At 37.9% G+C, this 11,460-nt stretch overlaps 3 protein-coding genes across 7 annotated transcripts in view; 2 read left to right on the top strand and 1 right to left on the bottom strand.

Moving 5' to 3' along the window:
• The first annotated feature begins 31 nt into the window (after positions 1-31).
• On the top strand, positions 32-2,100 carry LOC112461153. Its single transcript, XM_025026295.1, has 3 exons — positions 32-133; positions 457-1,230; positions 1,517-2,100. The coding sequence occupies exons 2-3, from the start codon at positions 468-470 to the stop codon at positions 2,020-2,022; spliced, it is 1,269 nt and encodes a 422-aa protein (XP_024882063.1). The 5' UTR covers positions 32-133; positions 457-467; the 3' UTR covers positions 2,023-2,100.
• Positions 2,101-2,304: 204 nt separating this feature from the next.
• Positions 2,305-10,806, bottom strand: LOC112461138 (protein lin-54 homolog). Of its 5 annotated transcripts, XM_025026270.1 has the most exons (12): positions 9,785-10,806; positions 8,626-9,023; positions 8,230-8,550; positions 7,728-7,949; positions 7,422-7,637; positions 7,203-7,319; positions 6,982-7,119; positions 6,535-6,786; positions 5,869-6,059; positions 4,873-5,116; positions 4,393-4,589; positions 2,305-4,202 (listed from the first exon to the last, which is right to left on the bottom strand). In XM_025026270.1, exons 2-12 carry the CDS (start codon positions 9,010-9,012, stop codon positions 4,019-4,021), a joined length of 2,469 nt encoding a protein of 822 aa, XP_024882038.1. In that variant the 5' UTR covers positions 9,013-9,023; positions 9,785-10,806; the 3' UTR covers positions 2,305-4,018. The 5 variants fall into 5 exon arrangements, with proteins under 5 accessions (XP_024882038.1, XP_024882036.1, XP_024882035.1 ...); XM_025026268.1 differs by having other exon boundaries at positions 8,230-9,023; positions 9,756-10,806; XM_025026267.1 differs by having other exon boundaries at positions 8,230-9,023.
• The window catches only part of LOC112461157 (segment polarity protein dishevelled homolog DVL-3-like), an 11,246-nt gene continuing 8,796 nt past the window's right edge, over positions 9,011-11,460 (top strand). Inside the window, exon 1 of the mRNA XM_025026300.1 lies at positions 9,011-9,049. Coding sequence (XP_024882068.1) covers positions 9,011-9,049 — 39 coding nt within the window. The remainder of the gene's footprint in view (positions 9,050-11,460) is intronic.

Raw genomic sequence — 11,460 nt, 5'->3', positions numbered from 1 at the left:
ATATCAGACCATTTTCGGAACACACCCGAAATTGAGTTGGTTCTCTAACCTCAAAATTTGACTTTCCACAGTTTCCACGTGAAAACATACACGAAGTGTGCGATACGCTGCGAACGCTCCGATAAGAAAATCGGTAAGAAACCCTTTGTTTATTCTGGAAATAAATGTGGATTTCTTTAAACGCAAACTGAACGTGCTTACATTTATGAATTATACCTATTGCAAGAAGGAATCCTCTTTTACAAGACGCATGATATACTTTCATTAATTTGATGCATGTTTCAAACATTTGGAAATTTAATGCAAGAATTTGAGTATCAAAGTATATATTTTAATTGAATTAGAGAATTCAAACTAAGAATTGTGAGGGTCAATATATATAATCTTAAAACTCAGAAGATTCTTCAATAAATCAAAACAAATAAAGAATCTGAAATAAATATGCGTTTCTTTTAGTGCGAGAAAGGATGACTAGGTTTGCAAGAGCGAAAGGATCCAAAGCTTCAAACGAAAGATTACCGAACGAGGCTACGCCATGGCATGTAATGAAACAGCAATTGGAGGAGAGCAAAAGCAAGGTACCTTCGGAGAAGAAGAAATCAGCGAAGGAATTATTGAAAGATCAAGAAGGTACCTTCAACAGTAGCACTAATGAAAACACTCAGGAATGGGCAGAATTTGAAGATAATAGATCCAAGACTAACGTAAAAAAACATAAGAATTTGAAGTTAAACAGAGATCTCGCAAAAAATTCTGAAAATAAAGCAGCATCCAAAGGTAGTAACAATGTAGAGAAAGCTCAAGCAACGGGAGATATAAAAACAACAGATAAGAAGAAAAGGACTAATATTTCTAACAAAGCGAAACAAGCCGTCAATAATCCAAATTCAATATCCAATGAAAAAGAATCGAACACTCCACAAGATGTGCATTCGAGTCATGGTGTGTTGAGCAAACGGCAGAAGCGGAATCAGAAAAGGAAGTTGGAAATGTCTAACGATGGATCTAAGAGGTTCAAAAATGATGCCTCAGGCAAAAGTGACAATAAACTCACAAGGGAGGAGAAAATGAAGAGAAAGGGAGAATATAAAAGGAGGAAGCCAGATGCCGGTGTCACAAAAGTAATAATCAACGGTGTGGAAATCGAAATTGCTATGTATGATGGATTTCCCGTCAAAAAGGAAGATGCGGAGAGATTGGCAGAACTTAAACAGAAAATGATAATGAAAGGTAAGTACACATTAAACATTTATATATATATAACAGCAGAATTTTTATTTTGAATTCTACGAGAATCTTCATGGAACTTAAAAGAACTACTTCGATATTTCTTTATATCTATTTCTCCTCGAACTTTTTAAGCATAAAAGCTGAGAAAAATCTAATTTAAGAATCTTAAATGCAATCTCAGAATATTTATAGATTTAATTAATATACTTTTTACTAATAATAAAGAAATAATTATGCCTTTTTAATTCTAAAGTAATAATATTAACAATATTGCATCCTATCTCAGGTATTCCAAAATCCGAAGTGGATATGGCGATGAAGCTGGAAAGACGCAGGGCTGAGAAAGCTTTGGCGCGCGTCAGGAAACTCGTCTGCTTCAATTGTCGCAAGTCTGGACACAATCTGTCGGATTGTCCTGAGCTCGATCGCAACGAGGACTGCACGGGCATCTGTTTCAAGTGTGGTTCAACGGAACACACCCATTTCGAGTGCAAAGTCAACAAGGATTCTACCTACAGATATGCCAAGTGTTTTATCTGCCGTGAGCAGGGTCACATTGCCATGCAATGCCCTGACAATCCCAAAGGAGTTTATCCTCACGGTGGTTGCTGCAAGGTTTGTGGGGCTGTAACACACTTAAAGAAAGATTGCCCGGACTTGGTGAATGCCAAAGAAGACAGCGCCGTTACAGTGGAAAAATTGGATGATTCTGCTGTGGAATCTCTGCAGGAAGATACGAAAGAGAAGTGCGAAAGTAATAAACCATGTAAAAATAAGATCATCAAATTTTAGTGATATATTTACAATATTTATAAACTTCTCATGTGTATTATATCTTATTATTTTTTCCTTAATGGTAAAAAAATTACGCTTGTCAGAAAAATGTATTGAGTTTTCAATTTTGTTTTTGCAAACGAGCTTTCTTGTTAACTTTTTTTTTATTCCATGCAATAAAATCTGAAATTTCTTATTTTTTTATTAAACACAGCATATTGACTATACATAAAAAATTATTTTGTAATTATTTACAAATTTATAAGATTGTAAAACAGTTGTAAATATGGATTGTAAATGTACGTAATATAAATATACATTATGCGAGTATAGTATTGATTAATACTATATTTTTTAATAACAAGACTTCTTTTTACGATACATCTTATTATATACGCACACATGCGTATATAGAAAAAATATTACATACAATTAAATATCTCTTATTCCCTAATATGATATTTCGAGGATTAACACCTTGTAATCCGCCAACAGATTCATTATATATTGCAGTAACTTAAAGTTACTGCAGATCGCAATTTGTTAAAATATTTTTACGTTATTGAACATCAAAAGAGAAGTAGGGAAAGAAAAAGGAAACGATTGAAGAGAATAATAAACAAATCGTTTCTCAAGTTAAGAGCAGAATTTAAATAGAAATATTCTTTGTGGATGCAGACAAAACAAGAGAGACTATTTTGATGTACTGTACATTTTAATTGCAATGCATATAATATAATGTGAATGCATATAAATATCTATATAAACTGCAGCTGCACTTTCTCGATCGTAGAATTTTAATTTGAGAAATACACATGTGTGTATGTATGTTTATATATAATACAGGGTGCTTCAAATATCGCATATTTTCTCTTATAGCCTAAACGATGTCGTTTGTTTCGATCAACATCGAGCCGTCGATAAACCTAAGTTACAAGCCGTTAAAAACTAAGGATGTACTAAGTTAAGAGTATTAACGAATAACAGAATTCATTTATCAAGTACCTTTTACTGAAAGTAGAGCTTTATTTGATACCTATAATGCTATTAAAACACCTAATATTCACAATTAAATAATATATACGGTGTAAATAATATATAAAGACTCTACGGAAGAAGGAAAATCTTATAAAAGCTGAAGTAGCAGTTGTTATATCTCATATTAATAACGTTAATTAACGTATTAACATTACTAATTATATGTTTCATTTATATGTTTCAGAACATACAAGTAAAATTTATATATTTGTACTATTATTAGTTGAGATGTACGTAACAACTGTGACTTAGACCATTATAGACATTTCTCTTCTCTGCAATTAAATAAACTAAAGAAAGGTGCTTAATGAAATTTCTGCTATAATTATTCTAATTTTAGCATCTAATATATATTTCGCAAGTATAACGACTTATCTCTAAAAATATAGAAATGCAACCGATAAATTGACGAGATAAACTCACGAAATATTTTATCATCTTCTCTGAACACTATAAATTTGTTAAATGGTAATGATTACGCAATTGAACTGTAAGATGAGCTATCGCTTCTTATTTACCAGTATGTGATTTGCTACATTTGAAAAATGTATGAAATAAAAAAATTCTCGTTTATCAGCAAATTGACACCACTTCTTTTGCCTCATTCGAAATTGAAAAGTCAGAAATATTCATTTTTAGAATACTAATAAAAGCATCTTACATTGATGTTTGAATTATAGATCATCATTTTTGTTTAGTCAAAAACTGAAGGAAACAATTTGCTCTTTTATAGCTTATATCATTCCCATATATTACTCGGAAGTAAACTCACGCGCGGAGTTATTCGTCGCAAACTCGCTCTGAAAGGCGCTTAAGAATAACTCTGTGAGTTCGAAAAGTTCTGAAGCCTTTTCGCATCTCGTGTGATATAACGTCTTTGGTACCAACACACATTATACTATCTTTATTTATATTCCATTCTCAGAATCAATAATGACAGATGAAAATTACAATGCGAATATCGCAAGTGCACCTGCTAAGTAGCTTCAGCTTTGTGCGCCGACTCGATGATCTCTTTTAAGCATCGACCAAACTCCTCAATGATAAGACGCTGGGATGCCTCATCGTCAAGCATATTACGTTCCGCTTCGTCGGCTTGCGCCATTAAGCATTGGCATGTTATCTCTACTACCTTCTCCGTCAGAAAATTGAATGGTTGTCTATAATAAATAAAAAATAAATATAACTTAAATATATATATAATAAATGAGAAAATATGTAAAATTAAAATGTATTACACTACAGCTGCAGTGCAGTGCAAGATTTCTTAAAAAATTATAACATTTATATAAAGAAATCTTACTCTATACATTTTTCTCTCTCTCTCTCTCTCTCTCCTCTCATACAAACCTTGTACCAGTGTTGGATGATGCAGTAGGTCTAAATGCCATTTCAGACAATTGTAACTGCGCTTTATTTAAACTAAGCTGAGTTGTTTTGACTTCAGTTGCTTCTGCAAGATCTTTTAAAGATTTTTTTTGCAAAATTGGATCCACAATATTGCGACAGCCTATACACTTACAATTTCCAGAGCATGGAATTTTGGCCTGAAAAAAAAACATTTTAAATTTCTCATATCAACAAAATAGACATATTCAAAACCATCAAATATTTATATTAAAATTTTCATGTGTAAATTGCATTTTGAACATTTTCTTAAATAAGTAATTACTGAGTAGTTACATATTATCAGGAGGAAATATATATGAGATGCAATAAAGGGATAAAAAATTAATCACATATTTTGTCGCATTTTCAATAACAAATCAGGAAAAATATATCTCTACAAGCTCAATTGTTTATCGAATGATATTGTATAGTTCAAAATACCTCGTAACATTCGCAATAATTTTTAAGGCAACCACTACGTTTGCAATTGCAGCCTTTGTTATGTCTCCTTATATCTTCGCCTGTCTCGCGGCCTTTTCCGATTTTAGGTCGGAAGGCGTTAGGATTGCGTTCCAAGCAGGATTTGATCGCACGTTGTCGCTCTTCCTCGTTACCAAGATTGTTTGAGCAATTATTGCAATTGCACATGTGACAGAATTCACCGTTCGCAAAGCAGTCGCAATAACTATGAAAGATATGAAGATTTCTATTTAGATTTCATTCAAATATAAATAATATTTAAATTAAGACATAAGCAAATTGTAATTAATTCTGAAATCTGAGAAGATAATTTTAGCTTTTCTATAATTCTATGATGATGTTTACTTTGATTAAACTCGCTTAAAATTCAACAATCTTTTCACAAGAAATGTTACGTATATCAATGAATGCTTTTAGGTAAAAAGACGTTTGTCAGTTATGAAAATAACAAATGAAAGTGAAAATCCAAAGCCTACTATATGAAAGATATTTGTGAATTAATAGTTGAATTTTTTCATTAAAAAATGTTTTTTTTTTTTAATTAAAGTAAATCACTTAAAAAATAATAACATTTTTAAACAGCAAATCATTTTTTAACAAAATGCTTACAGCTTAAGATACTGTGATTTAGTGCAGTTACACGGTTTTTTTGGCCTGATGCCATTCGGTTCCACATTGCTGTAAGTGGTTCTTGGGGTATTCTTTCCATCAATCAAATTCAACAATCTTTTCACAAGAAATGTTACGTATATCAATGAATGCTTTTAGGTAAAAAGACGTTTGTCAGTTATGAAAATAACAAATGAAAGTGAGAATCCAAAGCCTACTATATGAAAGATATTTGTGAATTAATAGTTGAGTTTTTTCATTGAAAAATGTTTTTTTTCCACTAAAGTAAATCACTTAAAAAATAATAAAATTTTTAGACAGCAAATAATTTTTTAACAAAATGCTTACAGCTTAAGACACTGTGATTTGGTGCAGTTACACGGTTTTCTTGGCCTGATGCCATTCGGTTCCACATTGCTGTAAATAGTTCTTGGGGTATTCTTTCCATCAATCACGCACAGAGTCGCTGCAGAACTTTGTGAATTTCCTAAGAGACCCGGCGATGTTTGGGACTTCAATTTTGCCTCATCTGTTGTCGACTGTCCAGTCGGGATAGCAATATTTTAATACGTGAATTTAATACATGAATAAATTTTTCAAAATTGTATAGCTTAAAGGGATACACAAGGTGATACAGAACAAATGTTTGTGCTGCCATTAGCTAATCGTTACAGGCGCCCCACATAAGTGCCTGTGTTCGACGTTGAGTCACGCCACCCTTGCCTATCTCTGGTATTCGGTCCGTGATAAGCGAAATATTTCTTTTTGTAATTCAAGAACTAGGCTTTCGAGAGAATTTTGGAAAAGAAAAAGTGGTCTTAGGATTAAGTCAGGAATATGACATTTCAAGAACAAATGTGTTGAATCACCCTATGTATCCTGTAATAAAATTACACATTTCTCAGAACCTCGTATTGTTTAAATCTCTTGGATTTTTAATTTTATTTAATACTAACGCGCAAAAGCAATTCATGGAAACTGAATAATCAAGGACATAAATGAATATTATTAAACCTGTTGTTGAATATATTGAGCAGGTAGAACAACGATGTTCCCAACATTCGGATTCGTTGACAGAACCGCCTGTCCTGACGCTAACTGGCTCAACGCTGATGCAGGGATTGCCACCGCATTCTTTGATTGACCGCCGACAGTTGCTGCGGCAGCAGTCGCTGCAGGTATGATTAATTTTTGACTGCCACTTGTCAGCGTTGCCTTCGGCGCAACAGTTCTCAGAGACTGACTTCCGGTATTCAGCGGCACAACCTAGGTAAAGACCATAGAAAAGAATCGTCACTTGCAATATACAATATTTTAAATTTTATGTAGCACATGAAATATCGCGAACTATCAAAATTAAAAATAAAGAATAAAAAATATGTATGTACAATGAACATAATTTTTTTCTCTTTGATTAGCTAAAAGATTAATGTTATCGAATAATACTACAATTTCGTATACCTTTACAATCTGTTGTTGATTTCCTATTTTCTGACCAATATTTACAGTCTGAAGTGTTGTGCTGGCCTTTGATTTGCCCACAGTAACGACATTGGTAGATCCTGTTGAGGGGGTACTAACCAATCTCACATATTGCACCTGAAAGAAATGGCACAATATAATAAACGTACATATCCACATTTACGATCAATCAATTATTGATAAACTATACGACGACATACTTGTCGTCCAGACATCTGAATTTGATGGAGTTGATTTGATCCAGTCACAATGTTCTGATTAGCAGGAATTCTAATGACTTGTCCACCTCCAAGTACGTTGCCAGGCTTCAAAGAACCCTAAAGGAAGAATTTTTACCGTATGATTTATCGATAGATAAATATAATTTTTATCTTCAAAATGTGCAAAAATTGTTTGATTATAACTCATAATCTTCTAACCTGTCTGATGATCACTTTCTGTGGATTTTGCTGCATGGATGATTTAGTCGTAACGAATGTGGGCTGCTGATTCGTCGTCGTCAAGCACTTGGCCTGAAGGCTCATAGTTGGCGCAGGAAGGATTTTCGTTGGTGATTTTGCGGTATTCGCTGGTACTATGGTTACTTTCGGTGATTGAGATGTTGAAGATTGTAACAACTTGTTCAGTATCATACCCTACAAAAAGATAAAAGGATGTGTAGTAACTGTTTTCGCGCGAAACACGTGCAATTTTTAACGAGTTACATCACGTAACTTGAGACAAACCTGCTTTGGCGAAGACGACGGCAAAATATGTTGCTTGTTGGTGGAGAGTATACCCATCTGTGCCAACGTTATATTTTTCGACGGGCTGCCGTAATTAGAAGAGGTACTATTGAGGAATTTGATCCCCTGAGCCGGCTGATTCTCGCTTTGTGAGCTCGTGATGAGAACTTGCTGAGTACCAGACTGCGGCTGACTTCCTGTCAATATCATTTTCGTGTATACCTGTGAAAGATATCATTGGAATTAAAAATCTAATATATAATTTTACATAAGTAAGCTCTATGTAAGAACAATTGGCGAGTCTCATTCCAATCTTCACTTGTATGCCTCGGTTTTACACAAGATTAATTAAAAAATTAAAGATTGAGTGAAGAAGAAAATAAATATATAGTAATTCGTTTCGGAAAACCATGTTTTAATTGAAAATTTCAATTTTATTATATAATTTTACGAAAATCACTTTTGATGAAGATAAAAATCACAAATCCACATAATATCTTACGTTACGTCCTTGCGAGACGTTCTGCGTTGACCGTTTTAGCGATGGCTGTGAAAACTTAACATTCTGCATGTTACTGATCGTGATGTTCCCGGAGGCATTAGTCGTCGCGATAGACTTGGCGGGCTGAGTGGTCCTTAACTGAACGACACTTCCATCCATGGATTTGCCGGTAATCAGGGTCTGGGCTAGAGACTGCAATTGCTCGGCCGAGGCTGTCGGCGGGTGCGATATCTTCAGAATTTGACTGGTACCCTGTCCGCTCGCAGGCGACACTATCATAATCGACTGGCTCTGCGTGGCCGGGCAGATGTTTGGCTTCATCTGAAGAGAGGAAGTCGTCGTAAACGGAGCGTTGCGTTTGAACAGCGCGTCAGGAATCGAGCGTGGACACGTTACCTGGACCGCCGAGACCGCCGAGATCGGTACTCTCTGTAAGGTCGGCTTCGTTTGAAACACAATATTCTGGCTGTTTTGATTCGCCATCGTGTAAATGTGCTCGGTCCGCACTTGCTCGGGAATTTCAGTCATCTCCACATCAGGTACTATGTCAGTCTCAACGTTCCGCTCGATTATTATCCGTTCGTCGTCCGTCGTAACTCCCTCCGAGTTCATACACTCAAGTTCCGCTTGAATATTCGCAAATTCCTCAAAGTCGTTCGACGTGTACTGCTCACTGCCCTGGGATAAGCTCAGTGCGCTTAAATCGCTGTCGCCTAGCGTGCGCGAATCCAATCCCAGAGGCTCCACCAGGGCCCTCGCGTTTTGCCCCTTATTAGCGGACATGACGATAGTACCTGAAAACATCAGTATCAAAACATCAGTATCAGTCGAATGATAGTCCAAGTTTACAGCTGATTGAACGCTTAATTGTCTAATGACAATTAAATGCAAGAAATACAACAGCTTTCACTTATGTAACATCAATGGCCACGTTCAGTAGAACGTTTATTTTGCAACTGTTAGAAGTTTTCTGAGCTCAGATTATATTATTCCTCTAGATCTAAAAGAATAATCTAATCTGAGCTCAGAAAACTTCCAACAGTTGCAAAATAAACATTCTGCTGAACGCAGCCAATTCCATTTGTATTATAAATAAGATCGCGGAAATTCCTGAATATATTCGTATGTACCATGCAAACACAAGTCGCAGCGTATACACAAGATATATATTCAGCAACCGAGACCATCTCTATTTAACAATGATATTACAGTAGCCTTGATCGCGTAAAAAGAAACCGTTTTTAAAATGTAAGGTGTCACAAATGCAGAATTGTCACAATTAGGATAAATAAACACTTATTTCTCGTGCATCTCAATTCTTCGATCCTTCTATTATTTAAATGATTTAAAAACTTTGATCTACGACAAAAGATCAACTCTGAAATAACAACCTGTTAAATGCTGAACATAAGAATGCCGAATACCACTCAGACAAATGTAGCCGATCAAGTTGTATCAAGCAGTAATCATAACGCACGTGTACACATGCCTGACAAAAAAAAATCCAAACATTTACTCTACTCTACCGTGATTTTGTTCACTTATGCGAACGTACGATCTGTCGCCGCGATTCCACCGCTCCGTCGCCACTGTGGTCCGAAATTTTGAAAAGCGATCGTCAGATAATTGGATTTAAATCCGTCGTGGTCGCCCTTTTGAAAAGTAGCGGGATGCCCGCGTTCGGCCGTTCAACCCAAGCGAAGTTCGACGCGATCAGCGTGCGTTCGAAACACGTCGAACGTGAACACGGATTCGAACGCGCCGTGAAGAAGGAAGAGAGAGAGAGAGAGGGAAAAAAGGGAAATAAACCGAGCGAGATAGCGCGAATGCGAAAGTGCGAAGTCGCCGTGGAACATCAGCGCCATTTCTCGGCGGAACGCGCCATTTTCGCGATGTGGATTTTCGAGCGCGCCCGCGAGCAACGAGCAACTCGCACGCGTGCAAGCTCGAGGGGGGCACTGGGCCCCGACGCACGACGACGGACGACGGGCGGGACGTCGCGTGAGCGCGCGCGCGCGCTACGGCGCGAAGCCGAGAGACGGCGCGGGACCTAACCTCAAACGGAGTTTTCGCGATCGTAACAGCAGCGGCAGAGAGGCGGGAAGGCGGTGACGCGGGGGGAGCGGAAAGGGGGCCAGCCGAGAGCGGGGTCGAACGGCGAAATTGGGGCTCGCGGCCGGAGCGCGGCGCGATCCCGCCCGTCGCTCGGCGATCTCGGACGGAGCCCGATGTCACCGAGTCCCAGGGGGGCGACGGGAACGGGCACGGCGTCGAGCGCGTACCCCGTCGTCCGGCAACACCACACGTACCTGCGCGTTCCTTCGATAGCTCGAATTGTTCAAAATCACGCGCCCACCATTGCTGGCCCACAGTGCACCGCTGTTGCGTGTGAAAATTGCGGCCTGGGGAAAAGCGGAGCGGTTCCGCGCGATAACGCGGCCGGCCGGGCGGAACGTGCGACGCGTGGGACAAACGTTATCGCGCGCTGCGGACGCGGACGGGACGCGGACACGGTTTCGCGCACTTTGCCAGTCGCCGCGACATTTCACGCGCTTACGCGGGCGAAGATTGAACGAGTCGACGAATGACGAGCTGCGAGAACGAGACGGGAAACTCCTGGCGCGTCGCTGGACGCGCCGCCGCGGCGCCCGCGCCATCTGGCGCAACAAGGAAGTCGCGCTAGCGATGCGCGGTTTTTACGAACTTGTGTCGACGTAATTTTCGATATAACAAAAAGTAACCCTCTGATAATAAAAATTAATAAATTATAAAATGACGTATAATAACTCCAGCAATTCCCTTCTCTATAAAATGAAATCAATGTATCATATATCATTTATATTTATCTAGAACTTCTTTATTTTATAGCCAATCAGTACGATCTGCTGCTGCTTTTATTAACTAGTATTTATAGTTTGCTGCGTTTCGCATTTCCGGTTACGCATATTCGCGCTTTTGATTGGTTACGCGATACGCGTAATTATGCCCGTATCACACTAGCGATTGGCGATTGCGTTTACGTTTGCGTCTACGTCTTTTGACCAATCAGAACGGAAATCGCCAATCGCACGCGCCAGCAGCTACTTTTTGATTGGTCTAGAGACGTAAATGCAAACGTAGACGCAATCGCTAGTGTGATACGGGCATTACGTGGAAAATATCGGTTCATGTGACCGCACCCTAAAGTCCGTATCAGACTATGGATTGGGATTGAGATTGGATTGAAATTTA

This window comes from Temnothorax curvispinosus, unplaced genomic scaffold (genome assembly GCF_003070985.1).
Source record: "Temnothorax curvispinosus isolate PA1 unplaced genomic scaffold, ASM307098v1 QBEX01011098.1, whole genome shotgun sequence".
In the NCBI taxonomy this organism is placed as follows: domain Eukaryota; kingdom Metazoa; phylum Arthropoda; class Insecta; order Hymenoptera; family Formicidae; genus Temnothorax; species Temnothorax curvispinosus.
This window is presented reverse-complemented; position numbering and strand designations above follow the sequence as displayed.